Source organism: Aplidium turbinatum, chromosome 13 (genome assembly GCF_918807975.1).
Source record: "Aplidium turbinatum chromosome 13, kaAplTurb1.1, whole genome shotgun sequence".
NCBI classification, from domain to species: domain Eukaryota; kingdom Metazoa; phylum Chordata; class Ascidiacea; order Aplousobranchia; family Polyclinidae; genus Aplidium; species Aplidium turbinatum.
Genome location: NC_137484.1, coordinates 22,055,510 through 22,075,425, shown reverse-complemented (window position 1 = coordinate 22,075,425; position 19,916 = coordinate 22,055,510). Strand labels below are relative to the sequence as shown.

Here is a 19,916-nt window from a genome sequence, read left to right as displayed (position 1 = left end):
ATCAGATAATTTCATGCTTTCAGCTGCCCAAATCAACACGATGCATTTTATGATTTGTGAAAATTAATACAATCAACTATAGGCCTAGCCTATAGGCCCTATAACAAATTTAGCGTTTTGATTTGGGCAGTTTCATAAAAGTATTAGAGACATTTTTGGTGGCTGCCCAAATTGGCATGATGCAGTTGGTTAAATGCATTTCGTACTTCAGTTTGATCACCGTGAAATGCAATACATTAATACGGGTTGTTTCTAATGAAAATTTTGCGGCACGTATCTTGTGCAGATAAGAGGCTGTACTTAGTTTGATAGGTAAAATATATTAATGTATAGTTTTTGTTAATTTATGCAATTTTGTAGCTTTTCATATAGCAATTTTTGCCTTAATAATTACAAGATTTTTCCCCAATTCGCGACGTTTTGAAACCACAGGGGGGGCAACTGCCCCCTGGCTCGTACGGCTATGCTCAGTGATGTACGCGCATACAAAAAATATTGACGCCGTCAGCGCAAACGCAAACGTTCGAGAAACTAAACGCCGCATGCGTCAACGCAACTTGTAAAAAAAGTTGGCGGCGTCAGCGTTAGCGCATACTCTAGCGCAAACTCATTTTGTTTGCTAGGTGCCAAACATTCACACGGTATAAACCACTCGAAACAACACACTTTTAAAGCCACTTCGCGATTTCTCGTTACAAGAAATTATCTTTTTGGCCGGAAGGCACATCTGGCATTAAAAATATAAGTTTTTGCCTTTCGAGGAAGAGAGCTTAAAATACTTTTCCATGTAGGGCCATGGATTTGTATTATCATGCTCCATTTCACTTGGAGATTAGTATTACCGTAAGTTATTCCCTGAATACAATAGTGTAGTGTAAGAAACTGTACCATATGCCTATCAAGAAAATTCTAGTATTATGCTAACTGTCGCTCCTAGTAATATACTACCTGTCGCTCCCTAAAAATCCATTAAAAAAAACACTACCTATTTTTAAAATGATTCCGTTTGAATAAGACTGGTGTTGCTTCTAATGCCATAATTCTCTCAGTAAGCTCTATGCTTTTTTCTGATAAGATTTTTAAAAAGTGGGTTAATGGAAGACAAAACTGCCAGACACAAGCAAGTTTAGATTCTGAACTGCACAACTCTTTGTTATTAGCATTCAGGGATAGTTAGCATTACTAGTGTTATTAGCAGTAGGCTACTCAAAAGCCTCTCACAGTTGGCCCCTGGATGCATGTTTTGCTAAACTGCTCATCAAGTTACAAAACATGTATAATTACCGTACATACTTACGCAACAGAATGTATAAACTGTCGAGTAAAAATTACCTTAGCTTGATAGCCTACTGTATGTAGGCCTACACATTACTACGCTACATAGCCTACAACAAGAATAACCAGCAAATTAATGTACTACATATAACATACAGAGTACAACATCATGCAAGCAATCACGGTCGCAGACCAAATATTTGAGTTTGTTTAGATACATAGGCTGCACTGCTCATTGCCTGAGAAGTTTCTGATTTGCCCCAAAATGCAAGACTTAACTAATATAAATTAAAGTGCTCACAATTGCTTACAAACGCCTTCAACACTGCTTGACTAAAACAAATTCACACTACGAAGCCAAGTCATTGTTTACATTTTACATGGAGCGACATTACCAACCTACCTACTTGCTTGCTTACATTACATTCCTGTTCTGACCCGTAATCTACTAATTTCTCAGTAGGCGCCTATCTTTCTTTTTTTCTGCAAGACTTCAGTCTCCGCGTGGGACTCTAGCGTCAAAGGCAGTAGTGCGATATACAAACAAACTCCAGCTGACTGAACAATAAATTACACTGTGACACAACACTAGAACAATGGGCAATTGCAAGACGTCAACATTTCGCAGTTTGACAAAAAAATTGCAAACAACAACTAAAACATTAAAAAGTATGCGTTGACGCTATGCGCTAAAAAACCGCGAAAACTTTACGGTGCATCCTCAAGCGCAAACTATCCAAAAAAATGTGGCCGCAAGCGTTAGCGCAAACAAAAAGTCTACGCCGCAAGTATGCGGCGTAGAATTTGCGGCGCATACGTACATCTCTGGCTATGCTGGAATACAATAAAAACTTACAAAAACAAAAGGTAACAAAACCATGATTGTTGCTCTGGTTGCAAAACATTGTTAAGCTGTAGCTAATAGGCCTAGGGAATTAAAGCATTGCGAAAAATGATGCTCTGGACAGGGGCGCCGAAGCGGGGGGGCAGGGGGGGGGGCGGCTGCTTCCTTGCCCTCAATTTTTTTGCAGATGGAGGGGCAGGGGGGGCAAAGGTGCCCTTTTAAATTCATGTAAGCGACTGCACATTTTGCAATATAACAATTTCTGCTATTCGCTTTTAGCCTAATTATAATCATTCATTTTTGCCTCAAAATAATATTTACGGCACAAAATTTTGCAACACAGTACAGGCCTTAAAACTCTTTTTTTTTTCGGCAGCCGTCGTGGCCTACCGAGAGCTCCTTCTCGGCGGCCAAATCTGCGTGCTTGGAGACCAAAATACAAAATAACGATAGCACAAGTAAATAGAATTAAACTTGAAACAGTGCAAAAATGATCACTTAGCGTTGTTGAAGTCTGGGCCTGGGCGACGTCCTACAATAGAATCGTTGCACCACGCAATAACTGCTTTATCGGGATTGTAATCCAATACAGCGGGACATCTAACGACACTCGCATGAGTGTTTCCAATGTGGCCAATTTTAAAGAAGTTCGCCACTCCCCTAGAATTCTCTTTAGCAACGAAATAAAACGTTCGACATGTGTTGACGATGACGGCAAGGTAATAAAATAAGTACTTCAATGATGTGAAGGACATTACTAAAAGAAGCATAATTTTTGCAAAATATGATCAAAAAATGTTTTCCCTTCGGATGTCAACCTAACCTAGTTCTCCTTTTTAATGTCCGACAACATCGAATCGACATAAAAACAACCATATTGCCAGCCGATATAAATTAGCACTTCGGATTAAGACTTTGTTAAAATAAACGTCGGTAATTACAAACAAGACTTACAGCGCTGGCGATCGCAGATGGATATATTCCATCAATAACAAATATTTTGCACAATGCAACAGTGCCGATTATGACGCGCTGACCTAAGTTTGCGTCACTCTTTGATACTACATATTTTCGACAGTTAATCCACGATCATTCTATTGCGAAATTAAATAATTGGCTAGAAGAGACCGGCGGCCAAACTTGGCCGATTGAGGAGGTAGCACCGGCGGTCATTCAAGCACTACTTAGCGGCCATGGACGCAGGCTGCTTTAAGGCTTGACAGTAGGTGACATCATTATAACATAGCATGATGCCCTTCTTTGTATACCGGACACTTGTAGGCTATCATTACTCAATACATAGTGAGCTGATAGATTAGCATTGTCGCTATATCTTATCTTACAACTTGAAAAAAAATTGGCCTTTTAGTAAACAAAAGTGCCCTTTTTTCGTAATCTTGCCCCCCCAGTCAAAGTCGTTCCGGCGCCCCTGGCTCTGGAGTAATTTTGATTGTTCTTTGAGTAATTTTTAACATTAATTTGTGGTTTCTATTGTATAAAGTTTGTTAATAGGGAAATTCAATTTATTTTTCTTTGCCTGAATACAATAGGAGGCTACTGTAGTGATGAACTTACAAAATTAGTCGAATTCATAGTGATCATATGAATCATGCTTTCCAATCATTTCCATAAATTTATTGGAGCTTATTTACAAGAGTTAGCTTACATTACCTTACTTCCATAGGCCACTCTTAGTGCAATATCTCAGATTGCTTTAAATCGAGGAATCGTAATAACACAATAGATGGCGTTTAAGTAGGGTAAGCTTGTCAGCATTGTGACTATACGTACATAAAAACGTACATAAAAACAGACTGATATTGTCGCAAACAATTCGGAAGTGATACGTTTGCAAATTTAAACATTGTTATATCCCTGCATGGTTTGCTTACCTTTTATATAGTAGACTATAGGCTTGCAGTGGCAAGAAGAACAATTCGCAAGACAGCACGCAACAATCCAATTGTGACATCATAGATTGCTCTCGATGCCCTAAGGTTTAACATCAACTGACAGCCGGTGCTGTGTGCTTTGCAATTATTAGACTTAATCTAGCTATGGCATTGAAGTTGCTTTTTTCCAGCTGGAAAGTTTAAGCTATGTAGGCTTAGTCATTAAAAAGTTAGGTTAGTTGAAACGGTTGGCTAGTAGGCTGCGTGAGCAATTTTTTCTCAAAGCCAGTTAAATGCCATTTTGTGACGCGTAGGCAGTAGACCTATAGTTGATAGAGAGTGCTTTTGGACTCGGGCCTGAAATAATTCTAAGGGATTGTAGGCTAACCATTCTAAGAGGCCAAGGGACTTGAAGAAACTCCCGCGTATTCTTAAGATATAGGGAATATTTTTAAAAGTATCTTGACTTGAAGACCGGAAATTTTATTAGTACCGGGCCCAAATTATCCTTTCAACAGCCCTACGTGTAGGTCAGTGATTCTTAATCTTTACAAGCATTAGCCTGCTTCTTGTTCCTCAAGTTGCCGTTGAATCACAATAAAAATGTAATGAACAATTTATTTCATCACATGCGAAATTATTATTGCACCGCCCAGTTAGCTCGGTGATTAAACGCCCGACTCACGCGGCGCTGGTTCGGCTCTCGGGGTGTGCGCTTAAGCAACGCATTTCAGGAATGCTTTCTATTCAGCAGCACCTAGTGGATGGAATAATTCCCCGACATTTCAACAATCAAAAACTTCACTTTGTCAACCTCGGTAACCGTCTCTGCGTCAACAGTCTTTACATTTACAAGTATGCGAAATTACTAGAAATAACCTATCAAGGCTTTGTCAGTTCGAGGATAAAGATTCATAACCATCTAAAACATACAGTAGGCTACTGCACAGTGATATCTAAAGAAGGGGATAGGAAGGCTCGCAGCGATTGCTATTTTCTCACGACACTAGAAGGGTGGTGGTTGATTGTGCGTTTAACATATCGCTCTTTTTTTAATTAACCTACGAAAAGTTGTGTAGTGCTGCTGGTAGGCTACAATCAGCTCTGAAACGGTTTAAGTGCAAAAATACTGAGCTACCTGCTAAACTGCAGCGTAGATAGGCTACGGCACGCAAGCTTAACTGCAAAGCCATTGGGAAAGAAACTGGAGTATATTTGCAAGGCAGGCACTCTTTTTTAAACCCAATTTGCCGATGGTAGCAAACGTCATGTTGCGCCATAAAGGTTGGGGACGAACGTCATTGTCACGGTTGTTTGGGGAGGCCGGAAGTCAACCGTTTTCAAACAGAAATGTCCAAATCCAAAAAGACAGAGTACATCATTTGCCATCAAAAGTCTTAATTATTCATTGTTGCCTATAAAAAAAACAATGACCATTTGCGCAAGCAGGGCCACTCTCCCTCAACGCTCAAAGAAAGAACCGTTTTGACTAAAATGTAAACTTTAGCTCAAACTAGAATTCTTGTGATGGAGATAAAAAAAAGCAACGAAGTGCGAATACTTGAATAATCCCATATAGTTTTGCTTAAAAAAGGGATGTGACTTCAAGGTATCTTTAACAGTAAAATATTACAATAAAACATTGTGGGATTATACGGCACAGTAACTTCATTGTAATTTGTCGATAATATAGTACAGTTGCCAAGAATAAAGAACAAAATTGGTAGTCCATCTTCTTACCGCTAACTTATTAACAATTCTTTACATCTATTAGCTAAGTAAATTTTGAGTTGTATTAAACTGAAAAAACGCTTGTTTCAAAAGCGGTTGTTGGGTCTCCATGCAAAAGTTCTGATTACTTAAGCACTCACCTTAAAGTGGTATGCCATCTCTTCTATTCACAAAAAAGGAACAAAATAAGTTGTAGACACAGTGACAGACTGCAGCAGCTGCCATTCATCTTCACAAAGGGTTTTAAATTATTCATTTGCATCAGACGCAACAGGTTTGGAGAAAAGCGTAGACAATATATTTCCAGTTCATCACGTAAAAGCCTATACTGGCAGCTAAGAGGGTTCAAACAGCCAGGGCGGGTAATAAAGAGATGAGCAAGGTTTGGCCGACTGCATGGCACTGGCGGATCCAGGGGGGGGGGGGCGACTGGAGCGATCGCCCCCTCTAAATCACAGAAAAAGAACTTTATCCACGGTTTATTTGCAAGGTTGGGCTAAATGTGGACCAACACATCATTGCGTTTTGTCGAAACCCTTCTCCTCCCAAGGCTACTTGCTGGATCCGCCGCTGCTGCATGGAGGCATTAAAGAACGAAAACAGGTTTTGTTAAGCAGTGATATGTGATCATACATATCTTCCCAGATAAAATTTTAGTTAGTCTACGATCCGGGACAGCAAAACCAGTTATTCTTATTATGATGTAGCTACTACAGACGTTGAAACAATGTAAAAAGAGCTGAAGAAATTTTTATGTATGTACAAATTTCAGAAGTATATATCTAATACATTATTTAATTCCATGTGTGACGTAATTAAGCTTCAGAGGTGACATCCGCTACTTTAAAAGTAGCGCACTACCCGCTACTCTGGCTAAAGGAACGTGTTACCGCTACTCCAGCCACACTAGCGCGCTCTACCCGCTACTCCGGCTAAAGCAGCGCACGCTACCGCTACTTCTCCTGCTACCTTTGTCTTAACTTACGAATAACTTTTTTTCACTTAAAATTGGAAAGTAGCGGCGGTGCAACTGAGAAAAATGTAGCGTCTCTCCGCTATCGGTATATTGAAAAAAGTAGCCCCGCTACTGTCTATCTCTGCTAAGCTTTTAATGTACTTATACAATGCATGTCTAGTGCCTTTCGTAAGTTGTAGTCTTTAACAAATTATTTGTCTATGGTTTAACAACAGAATAGCTGAATTGATAAAAATTAAATAACCTTATTTAAATTATTTAAATTATTAAAATATTTAAATAAATAACCTTATTATAAAAAATTTAAATAAACCAAGTAGCCTACTAACGTATATGAAAGTCTAAACTCAAGCTAAATAGTAAAGTTCTTGATCTGGATTGGCACGTTGAAAAAGTCTTGTGGATTTGTTTTAATAAATTTGTTTCTTCAACTAAGGAATTGTTCACGAAAATAAAACCAGCATATCTTCTTGAATATGAGGAAGTAGTAGTCATAGCCACTGTGGTGCTATTAAGTGCTTTGAGATCAGCATTTTCATCTCGTGATTGACAATTAGTGTTGGATTATGTGTTTTGCAAACTGGAGGCTAATCTACAACTAACCAGTAAGCTGTGCAACTAACATTGAGAAATGAAATTTATAATGCTCGTAAAATATAAATCTTTTCTTTGGTTTTAAAATTAGATTAGTTTTTTTTTTTTTACAAAATATGGGAATACCGAAACAATTGGTTTAATTTTATTCTACTTTGTAACATATTTTACCTTCAAGTATTTTTTCAGTGCCTTGTTTTAGAAGTTACTTTAATTTGTGAAACAAGTGGGCAAAAGCAACTGCTGGAAATGGACAAGCAGCAAGAACTCAACTACAACACCCAGCAGAACGCGGTAATTAAATACTACTGTTTATTTATAGCAACACATACTTATAAAATGATTTTGAGCTGAAACTTTGGATGGCCGAAGTAGGAAACAGGCACTCAGCCATGAAATCCTCCGTTACATTGATTTAACGTCTGCAGACGACATCAAACTAATGTAAAAAAGGTAATTTTCCAACTGGGTCAGTTGTCAGCACCCATGGCGGTCGAATCTCGGAAGGGGAAAATCGTAACTGGCGCCAGTTCTTGTCACGAAGGCTGTTGAAGAGCTGAGACGATTGATGTTAGTCAGTGACGTCACAAATGATTCAAAATGGCGCATTGAACTTGCAGTAACGAGAGGTAATTTGCCTATGCATACTCAATCCCCCTTCCTTTGTGAGGCGCTTATAAACATTTTTAAATTGAAACAGTTTAATTTTGTTGAAAAGTAAAATCGCTTTAACGTAGTTTCAACATTGAAATAAACGTCATGCGCTGTGAGATGCAATTCATGGGAATATTGTTTTTTTAGAATTAGGCCGCGCAACATTCCTCAGAGAACATTTTAGGTTGCATTAAAATCAGGTAGAACAGACAATGTACCAAAACACGGTTGTAAAATAAAATCTATTGTGTGAAAGCTAGGAACGCCACGTCATATGTTTAAAGAACCACAATATTACAAATATTTTATCAGCTCACAAAACACACCTTTTCATATATTCCTTAAAAAATTTTATCAATAAAAACTATTGGGTTACCTATACTTTGAAAACACTTTCCCTTTGTCAAAGGATTCATAGCTGTTTATTCTTGTAAAATTGTTTGATGACAATATTTCTTTGTTTCTTATGTTTGCAATGGTTACCTATCCGCCTTGGTAGTAAATTTAATATTTTAATTCATTCAAAATCTTTACAATCTCAAACACATATTTTCACAATTTTTAATGGTAGTAAAATCCAAAAGTAAAATTTATTGCTTCACCATGGCTACCTAAAGATATGGCCTGATTTGTCACATTTTGCAGAAATTTCCAGGTTTTGCTAACTTTGGGCCAATGTTTAAATAAATTTTTCTAAAAATTAGATTTTTACGCTTTTTTTATTCTTTTCCCCAGATGACACAGTAGGTTTTAACATCCTCAGATGTTGAAAAACAAAGAAAATTTGATTTCGAAGATTTTAGTCAGACTGTTAATTTTTCAATAACAGTCTGATTCAGCGTTTTTCAACCTACTTTTTCTCATTTGCTACTGCTTCCTCAAGGCAACAAAATGCTTTTATATCATTAGGAGACAGCAAAAAGGAAAAAAATCTCAGAAAATGTCAGTCAAACACTAGCAGTAGCTGTAATCAAAATCTGCAAAATGTGACAAATCAGGCCGCATCTCCAGGTGGCCATGGCTTCACACAAATCAGCTCCTCAAGCTTGTTGTATAGTAATTTCGTTTTGCAAAAACGAAAACTACTGTAAATAAAGCATTGTAGGCCTACGTAGGCTACCATTTGATGAAGTATAATTCATTATCCTTTGTTGGAAGAATATGTAAGGAAAGTTGTCTTACACATGCCAACTACATATGCCAACAATCTTATCAATGTAAGCCACCAGAGTTGGAAAGCTTTACCTAGTTTCGAACCTCCCGTGTGAGAAGTTATTTTTTAGACGTCATATTAGACCAAACGAAATGTTATTTTTCAGTCTGCTCAATAAACTTTAACTTTTTATGTTAATTAAGTAAGCTATCCTTTTCGTGTGGGTTTTTTATCACAATGTTGCCATTAAAGTGTACATGTTGGATGAAAACTGGGTATTCAGGTGTCGGGTCCATTTGTCTCGTAATTTTTATTAAAAGTATGAACTAGTGCTGTCAAGCGGCCAATAATTTTAGGCCCGTGATTTTAAAGAAAAAAAAAAGATTACCAAAAATTCCCTACCCGCTCTAACCTAAAATTGCCAAACCTCTGTTTTTCTACTTTATATAAATGATTGTTGATTGTTTTGCACATTCAAACCCTTCAGCCCTAAACATACAGTGTAGCAATTACGTAAACATTGTAGAGGCCCTAATTAATTATTAGCGATATGGTGCAACTACGATGTTGTGAAATTTGTAATGATGTTCCATATTTCTTTAACGCCAAAAGCGTATCAAATACCACGTACACACTTAGTTTGATGACGAGCTGATCCATTTTTTGCTTCATAATGAGTCACAACTCATGAGAATACGAGAAAACATGTTATCGAGGCAATTCGTTCGAAATACTGAAACTCTAAGTAGAGGTCATCAACTGGAGATAAACTTTTCATTTATTAAAGTCAGCACCACCAGGGCAATATAGGGTTAAACTTAGGTTCAACAATAAAAATGTTATAAATTACATGGAAAATACATTCATGTTGATTTGGAAATGGTTGAAATAAATAAATTTGATTTTTATGAATGTGGAAATCTTTGTCCTCAGACTGAGAAAGCTTTTTTTGAGGGTTTAATTTTGGCTGCTTCGCATACTTATTATGTAGAGGCTAAATTTAAAAATATTTAAGATTAGTTTATCTGTAAAACTTTGAAAAAGTGTAAATAAATTGAAGTAAATGGGTTAAAACACAATCTGCGTTGGTAGTTTAAAGCCTCTTCAAGGATGCGAAACTGCCAGAAAAAGCCCTGAAAACAGCTTTTTCAGTCCAAGGATAAACATCCAATCAAGTAAATGAGTTAAAAAAGGTTAAACTTTAACAGCCTCCGTTCTTTTTCTTTGCGTTTGTTTAGGGGCTGCAACAACCTATGCAACAAAACCCACCTGGATATAGTGCGTCACCGCCTGGATATGTGGCGACAACAACTGTTCAGCAAGGTGGCGTAGTTCCCCATCCATACGTCACTCAACATACTACAGTGACGACACAACAAAAGAAACCAAACTCGTTGAGGACAGCTATTCCAGAACTTCCAATGGCGTTGGCGATTGTACTTTGTGTTGTCAACTGTATTATTCCCGGTCTGGGTAAGATATATAGCGGTAGGAGAATAAAACAGTTAGCGGGTGCGAACAAAATTTGCTCTAATTTTGTCTTTTCCAAGTTTTAAAATACTTTTAAAAACGAAACAATTTTCCAAAATAACTGGATATTTTTGTCCAAATTCGTGATGTTTTTTGTTTTGTTTTAAGGAGTTTTGATGCTAGTAGAAGTCGCCTGTAGTGACATCTGAAAGATATTCGAAAAAGCGTAGCAAAAGCAAATGTCACTAAAGCCGAATTCTACTATATCGCACCTAAAATCTTTTCCTAGTCAAGCGTAATGACCTGATCTTTGCCATGTGTGGTTACTTACGTTGCACCTGTCGTGACTGATCAGATTTTATAACAGTGTACGTAAGTGCTTGCTACTTTGTCCTCAACTCTGCTTGTCAATGGCTGGTCTGTCAGTGCATTTGCTCCAACACACGGTGGTTCAATTCCAGGCAAGGGGAAGGGCTTAGGAGAGTATTCGCCCTCTCAAAATTTTTATCTTGCGCCCTCTCTCTTAGAATAAGTTTTAATGTTATACAACGTTTTAATGACATTGAATTACATCATGAATGTTTGGCTGCATTCAGTCGCTATATTTTTGAACAAACTATTTAATTCAAATATTAAAATGTTCGCCCCCCCTTCAGTTTCTTTTGTTCCTTTAAAATGTTTTTTCTAGCTACCTAACTAATTTCAGATCGGGTCATAAATCATTGTTTCCCATCACAATGCGGTGCTAAAGTAATCACTGTTATAATCAATATGTTGTTGACTTTTGTTAATCTGTTTCAAATTGTTTCAGGCACAATTATAGCGGGATTTAGCGTCCTCTGTTGTGGCAACGTGGGTCAGTCTGGAGGGGGAAGATTTGGAACATTTTGCATCAACTTTTGGGTCGGACTTTTGCAAATGGCGCTCACAATCATCTTCTTCATCGGTTGGATCTGGAGCATCATGTGGGGAATCGCGTTCATCGCTGTAGCAGGTACGTTTTTTGGTAACAAATTTTATCAGTGGAGCGATTATTTTTGAAGACAAATTTTTAATTGTTTATAAGCAAAATATTCAGTTTACTGTTAGACAGATAAAGGGTTCCACAGTTGGTTACTGAAATTTGGGGAATAAAATAATCAGTTTCCAATTATACCAAGCCTTCGGCACTTACAAGAGTAAAAGGGCCAATTGCGGAAATTGTCAAAATTGGGGCAAGCTGCAACATTGTCGCCGCCACTGCTCAAGAGTGATAAAAGACAGAGCCCCTTGACTCTTGGACTAGCGAAAAAGATAAAGGTTTATACGAAAAAGGAGGTGGCCAGTTCCTTTCTTTCTGTCGCTTTTCCTCAGCTGCGTAAGGCTGGGTGCCGAATCAAGCTTTCATTATCAAAAAGCGCGTACATTATTCGCTGAACTATCTCACTGTTAGATAAGGTCTGTCAATATTAAATATCAAATGTTAACTTTTTTCTGTAGCAATCACGGCACCTAATCAACTTTGTAGTTTAACGGTTATAATGTCCCTGATACAATATAGGTTCACTCTTGAAGTAGACTCTTATGTTGATGTAAACAAAAGTAACACAATTAACCCAACTTGCGTTTTGACCTGATCTTTTTATCAAAAGGCCTTACCTTCAGTAACGTTGGCAGGGGGGTCCAGGAGTACTTTAGGACCCGGGCCCAGAATGACTTTAGGGGATAGTGACCTTTCCAATAAGGCTTTAAAACTTGAACTGCTTAAGGATCTCATTGGTACAGGGCTCAAATTGTCTTTTCAAGGGGCCGGCTTGTCTTTCGTAAGTTTTTTGTATGTATAAAACTACAAACCACAAGTTTTGGCGTGGAAGGGTTTATACGTGTGTATACAATATAATGACCTTTGTTGCGATATAATTAATCGATTGTTTTTTCTCTTGTCAGGTGAAGCCAGCAAAAAAGTGCAAACCACGACTACTACAATCACAACCACCGCTGGCCAGCCAGTTGGGGCCTTGGGACCTGGTGGCTCTACAGTCGCATACACAGCTCCTGTTTAAAAATTTATAGCAGCAACTATTTTTAATTAGTTTTACTTCATGAACTCTCGACATTGTAAATTACATTTGTACTCTCCAGTAGAGCTGTAGTTAGTTTTCTTCAAAAGTGGAAATACTTGATTTAAAGATTATCTTGAGATTATTAGCTCATGCTATGCAAGCCTCGCATTGACCCTTTCGTTGTAGTCCTTTGCATTACAGTGGCAGGCTTAAGATGTTGTCACGAACGTTTAAAGGAAGAAGAAGAAAATAAATGTCAATTGAAGTAAAAAACTTTGCAATTTCTTAAGCAACGAAATTTTTCTCTCCACACAGTAGATAAGCAAATAAACAACAAACTTTTACATAATTTGGATAAATACGCTTCATATGCTGTTTGAAGCATTTCGCTGTGTAAAATTCTTTTATTGAATTATGAAATGGAATGGATTCGGGTAATAATGTAATGTATGTACAGTTGTGTCTCTATACGGCTGCAATGACACTGTCTGCTTTGTAAAGCGCTGAGGAGCAACGTATTCTGGGATGGATACAGCGCTGTATAAAAATATGTGGTCATTATTATTATTCTTAATTAGTTTTGTTGCATTTTTGACAATAAAGATTTCATGTCATTAAGTGTCTTTGCCGAGACACAGCCGCGTGCTCTGGAGCGGTGTCGAACCCACGTCTTACTACTTGACCACGGAGCCGACACAAGAGGCTGCAGCTTTGCACAATGAAGAATACGCGCATTTATTTAATCTTTCTTGATAATTATGACGTCATTTTCACGAATCATCACATGCTCATTGCTCAGCTTTGAAATTTATGTTATTTGTTTTGTTCTGTCACAATCACCACGTTAGCCCTGAACAAGCCGAAACTGTAATATCATAGAAACAAATAGTCACTAACAATGAAGTATTATTATCCAAATTCAATTCAAGCAAAATTCTATTACAAATAGTCAAAAGAAGAAAATTGAAATATTTCGGACACACAATGCGGCAAAACTCCTTACAAAGATCATCAATAGAAGAAAAGATAAATGGTAAAAGAAAAAAAGGCAGACCAAGAATGATTTGGATAAAAAACATCTCTAAATGGAAAAAATTCAATTAGGAATGTGCAGTACGAACAGCTCATGATCGAGAACAATGGCGCATTGCATCCAACCCTCAGTACGAGGAAGGATCATGATTAGAGATGTAAATGCAAAAAAAACGAACCGTTTTTTTTTAAAAAAAACGTGTTTTTTTTCAAAAAAAACTTGAGCCAAAAAAAACACTCGTTTTTTGTTTTTTTTTGTTTTTTTTTCATATTTTTCTGGAAAAGTTGCAATTTTTTTGCAATTTACAGCTTAGTTTCATTATAGTGCTCTTGAAAAACATTAAATTACTAAAAATAGTTTTATTGGTGTGCTGAAATTCCTAAGTGTTTGTGTTTGGCAGCATATGTTCTTGCATAGTCCTATGAGGACCTATGTTGTTTCGCTTTCTTCTTCATTCTCTGGCATGTTTGTGGCAGTAGACCTGACAAACATTAAATTAATGAAATTTGATACATGACATAATGTAGATGAGTTAATTTCTTTTTCCTTTTATGGAAGTTAGCCTATGATGTTAGTATACTGTGGTACTGGTTATTCTTGTACACACTCAATGGGTTGACGAAATTTTGACAAAACAAGGTGGCAGTATTCAGTACACACATTTACCTTGTTTGTGGACGTGGTAATTTACTAATGCAAGCTATTGCCAATAGCTTGTTTAAACACGTTTTGTAACTGATGGCTTGCCAACGATGTATATGCTTTATAAATGTTGAAACAGAAGTATTCTTTTCGTGTGTTGTAAGATCTTGGATTGGACACTTCGTCATTGATGCTTCTTGCAGATTATTTGGGACATATAATGCAAGAGACCTTATCACTGATATTTTTAGCTGTCAAAAGTTAGTGCATTTGTCAGAAAAGGTTTAGGTTAATGTTCCTTTCAAATGCCCACCACCCATGTTGACTATTGCTAGTAACTACCATTCTACCAACCTTGAATGAAGAAATTTTTCCTTTAAAGTGGAGTTTTTCAGCACTGCTCAGTGCTCAGTGTTCACATAGTGAATAAATGCTTTATAATGCTTTTCCTGACAAGAATAAAGTTTTACCCATATTTCCACAATGCAGGATAAAGATACAAAACAAACATCAAAGATGAAAACTTATTTTATTTGTGAACTAGGCCTACTGTTTTTTGAGATAAAAAGAAATTGACCTCTTGTCGTTACGCACCAATAAAACCATGATGCAAACTTTAATTTTTTTTATTGGGCAGAGGAAAGATTGACGAAAAGTTAGGTAAAAACAAAAAAAGTGCTAAAGTCTCAAAGTTCTGCAAACTAGTTCAAATTGGATGGATTAAGTGCAACCAATAACCATACTTCTTTTAAACATGTCTATGACAGCACAATGGTGTGATTAAGGGAAAACAAACATGACTATGACGTCACAAAGGATTATTGAATCTCTTCAGGGAAAATAAAAAAACATCAAAACGTTTCCATCTTTCACTACATTTAAATGTGATTTGGGCTAAAAGTTGGGACTTTAGCACTACACTGCTTTTGCCAAACTTGTCATCAATCTTTCTTCTACCCAATTATTTTTTTTTTAATTTACGCACCATGGTTTTATTGGTGCGTAACGACAAGAGGTTAATTTCTTTTTAGCTCAAAAAGTAGTAGCCAAAACTTGTTTTAATATTCATAAACAGATTGCCCACCCCATAAAACATGGGGGTAGAGCTAAAACTTATGTAAATATGTTGAGCGGTTCTTGAGATATGGCCGTTTTTCTATTGCTCCTTATCTATAAAGCCACTTAGTGGCTAAGGTTATTTCACTTATAACTCGAGAACCGCTTGTGTGATTTTCATCACGTTTGCACCAAATGCACATCAACTGGAACAATCTCTTGACGTTGTACTGGTAATGGTGTGGTGTGCTGGTGAAAAGTGCCTTTGTGAAGTAGAGAAACAGGACCCTGACCACCTGGTCCTAACGTAACATGCCCATTAACCAAAATCCCAGGTGGCTTCGAAACTGTACACGAGTGTGGTACTGCATTTAACAACTGGCTGAACCAAATTACAGACAATACTTGAGATGTGCCAACCATAGGACACTGTGTTACTATTTGAGACGATGAGAAACCTTTATGGCTCGTGTGTTGAGACTTGAGAGACATATTGTCTCATTTGAAAGATGTTATACGAGTTATGAGACTATTTTTTTGTTGAAAGAGACGCTATTGCAATGAGTTTACCCTAATTGCTGCATATTGTGACATTTAATAAAAAAATAGGTAAAAAAAACAAAAAAACAAAAAAAACGAATAAAAAACAAAAAAAACGATAAAAAACAAAAAAAACGAGCTCGTTTTTTTTAAAAACAAAAAAAAACGTTTTTTTACATCTCTAATCATGATGATGGTGATGAGCAGTTTCGGCTCGTTATGACGTCATATACACGGGAATATTTAAATAAGGGGATACGGAGGCTTTTATTACGTCTGACAAAAATAAAGAGTTCTGTTTATTGTAATTAATCTCTGTTTGTTGTAAAATGACAACTGGCACCGGTAGTAGTTTAATAAATCTTGTTATGATAACCTGCATTGCGCTATTTGCATCAGGCCAGGACATCCACAGCATGCTCATGGTTACTTGTTAATTCAACTACCGGTATACTTGTTTTACACTTAGCTTACTGTTAATTTTTCAACTGTCTTCCAAAATAAGTTTTCTTTGAATATGTTCTACGTAACATTTGCTAACTGTCTTCTGCAGCTGACTGTACCAGCTGCACTACAAAACTTTCTGCAATTTAAAAAAAAAAACGCATGTTTAATGCGCTACGAACTACCACCCTGGTAGTGTCGTGAGAATAAGGCAATCGCTATGAACCTTCGTATCCCCTTCTTCAGATACCCCTGCATAGACTTTACATATTTAGCCAGAAAGCAAATAATTGCCACGTAACATTCTATTAATTTGGTTTATGAAAATGAGTCGATTACAATGACGTAACTGGAAAGAAAATTTTAGGAGTCGAAAGCAACTGTTCGGTGATAACGTCATTCAGCATGGCAATGATATCAAAACGTTGTAATAGTATTAGGAGAAAGCGAAGTAGAACGGACCCCGGGACAACACGGACCCCACAGGCTAGGGTTAGAGTTAGCTGTAAGGAAAGGTGTAAGGAAAACCTAATGTAAACCGTGTTGGCTGCAAAAGTTAAAGTAAAGACGAAGTTGCTTGTTTGCTAAATCAATTATAGAGGAATACTTCTTTATTAACCATAAGCAACTGGAGTTTTTTCGTAACGAGATAAAAAAAGTGTTTTGTGCAAAGCTGAGATGAAACATTTAATAACCAATTGAGGCTTTTATTCACTGAAATATAGAAATACAAAACAATAAGAACTAAAGACAAACTGATAGCAATAGGTAACGTAGTAGGCATACAACACAAACTTCTACTGTGACATATAGTTTCAAACATAAGACTGCGACGCTCTGGCAAAGCAGTTGAAAGGAAAGGTTGCTTGTGGTGCCATAGGCATCGGGCTTCTTAATCAAGCAGCAGATGGCATAACTACCAAGCACAAATTGCAGACGTTGTCAAGACGTAAATACCGCATTTTTCCCTCCTTCATCTTCGGAACACCATCTTGGAATAATACAATAACAAATTGACAAAACGATATAATAACAAACAGATACATTTCATACATGATAAATAAATGCATTACCGGTACCTACAGGCACCTCAAACATCGTATATATTGTGACCATATCTTTCAGGTGGTCTAGTTACTCTAGAAGAACGTCTCGGGCGTGTAGAAATGGTTAAGGGAGATTTAGTCATTTCATGATTAGATTCCGAGGAAGTATGAGCATCTGCATCAATATCTGGTGTGAGATTTTGCTGTGTACCTGCGGTTTCTGGTGAAGGGTTTTGTTGTGTACATGGAGGTTCTGATGTAAGATTTTGTTGCGTGAGTGAAGTTTGAGAGGGAGATTCAGAAGGAGTAGAAATCATGTTATCATTGTTTGATCCTTTTCTATGTGTTGGGGCAAGATCGTTGGTTGAGACGGAAGATTCCCGACCATTGGGAAATCGCACGTGGGCGAAACTTGAGTTTGCGTCCAATAGCTCGACCTCTTCCACAAGTGGATCGCTTTTATTTCGGACAAAACGTCGGAGTAGGACTGGTCCTGGCTGGACAAGCCAGCTAGGAAGAGATTGACCGAACATACTTCGACGACTAAACCCCAGAAATCGTTCGTGTGGAGTGGTGTTGGTTGCAGTGCATAAGAGAGATCGTACTGCGTGCAGAGCTTCGGGTAGAACTGCCTCCCAGCAGCTCTCAGGCTGTTCATACGTTCTTAACAAGAGTTTGACAGTTCTCTAAACAGTTTGGTTAATTCTTTCACATTGAGAGTTGCCGGTAGGGTGGTATGGTGTACTCCGACTACTCGCGATTCCTCTGTCTAAAAGATATTGCTTGAGATCTTGAGACATGAATGAAGAGCCTCGGTCTCTGTGGATATACAATGGATGACCAAATAAAGAAAAGAGTTGACCAAGGCATCGAATAACAGTGGGCGAAGTCATGTCTTTACATGCAAATGCGAAAGGATAGCGACTATATTCATCAACAACAATCAACATATACTTATTCTGCCATCGAGGGGTCCTTTAAAGTCAATGCTAAGTCTTTCCCATGGTCTCATCGATTTAATCAACAATTCGGCTGGTTTACGATAAAATCAAGGTTTTAATTCAGCGCAGACTTTGCAGTGCAAACAAACATATTTGACATCTTCCATAGAAAAAGGCAGATTTTTAGTGCGAATGAAATTGGACAAACGTGTAATGCCAGGGTGCCCAAGTTTTTTTGTAATCAAGTGAATAAAACTGAGATGAAACATTTAATAACCAATTGAGGCTTTTATTCACTGAAATATAGAAATACAAAACAATAAGAACTAAAGACAAACTGATAGCAATATGTAACGTAGTAGGCATACAACACAAACTTCTACTGTAACATATAGTTTCAAACATAAGAATAATAATGTTATGGTTTTATTTATTGTCGCTCTACAACAGCTAAGGTCTTTTAGCGACAGTGCTCATTTTTAATTAATATCTGGTTTACGATGTTATCACATTATCACCCGACTCATTCTCACTGCGCTATGCAGGATAGAACACAATCGGTACCGTTTTTAAAGTCTTTGGTTTGACCCGACCTGGAATCGATCTCAGATCTACCAGCACCAGAGCCGAAGGCAAAACCACTCGGCCACTGAGCTGGTTTTCAAACATAAGACTGCGACGCTCTGGCAAAGCAGTTGAAAGGAAAGGTTGCTTGTGGTGCCATAGGCATCGCGCTTCTTAATCAAGCAGCAGATGGCATAACTACCAAACACAAATTGCAGACGTTGTCAAGACGTCAATACCACAAAAGCATAGGCCTACTGCTGGGACAAACCGCACCCCTCGAAGGGATCAGATGCAAATCAATGAAATCAGTTAATTTGGTAGACATTCCCACTTCGTCAAAAGGCCCAACGATGGTGTCGAAAGGAGACAACATATTTATTGTATATTGCCTTTTGATAAATTCACTTTCAGGAAAAGGAAAACTCACAATAGAAACTTTTAATAAGCCAGCAAAAGTGAATGAAAGTCTTTCTGAATGAAAGACAAGTACCACCAGACTCTGCGCGTTTATTCCAGACACCGACACCCGTCCAATCGGCCTGACACTACAGTCTACAGAGATAGGCAATAGGCATTCGTTCACCTCAACCGTCTTCGTACTGGCGTGGGGCTTTTTGCACAACCACGCACCAATGGGAAATGGCCTTTTTTTTCTTCTCGTGAATGTGGTCTACTGAGGAACAGACCGTAGACCACATCTTCAACGATTGCACCATCTTCAAGCCACCCAACAGAGTGGAAATTCTGTGTCTTGAATGATGAAACTGAAACCAACGACTAACTGCTCTCCAGTAGCCTTCCGGTTTAGTCTGGGAACATCGTGAATCATGGGTTGTAAAAGGTTAGACCCTCGGCCCCAGAGGCTCACACGACAAAAAAGAACAATCAATGGTACAATCAAGTAACTATTGTGTCCACAGGTTGCTGCAGGAGGAAAAGTGTTGCATCACAGATTGTAAAAGAGTTTGTTTGTTTGTTTGTCATATCTTTATCCTGCATTGCGGGAAAGCGGACTT

General features: G+C 37.7%; 1 protein-coding gene across 1 annotated transcript; it reads left to right on the top strand.

The window, feature by feature from the left end:
* Positions 1-7,505: 7,505 nt before the first annotated feature.
* Positions 7,506-14,790, top strand: LOC145782062 (protein SPEC3-like). The gene is made up of 4 exons (XM_082593796.1): positions 7,506-7,606; positions 10,358-10,592; positions 11,401-11,583; positions 12,516-14,790. Exons 1-4 carry the CDS (start codon positions 7,562-7,564, stop codon positions 12,629-12,631), a joined length of 579 nt encoding a protein of 192 aa, XP_082449922.1. The 5' UTR covers positions 7,506-7,561; the 3' UTR covers positions 12,632-14,790.
* The last annotated feature ends 5,126 nt before the right edge of the window (positions 14,791-19,916 follow it).

Excerpts from the sequence above, each read along its gene's own strand:
- LOC145782062 (XM_082593796.1), top strand. The coding sequence starts at position 7,562 with ATGGACAAGCAGCAAGAACTCAACTACAACACCCAGCAGAACGCG. Across the intron at positions 7,607-10,357 it reads ACAACACCCAGCAGAACGCG|GGGCTGCAACAACCTATGCA; the intron begins GTAATTAAATAC and ends GCGTTTGTTTAG. Across the intron at positions 11,584-12,515 it reads CGCGTTCATCGCTGTAGCAG|GTGAAGCCAGCAAAAAAGTG; the intron begins GTACGTTTTTTG and ends TTCTCTTGTCAG.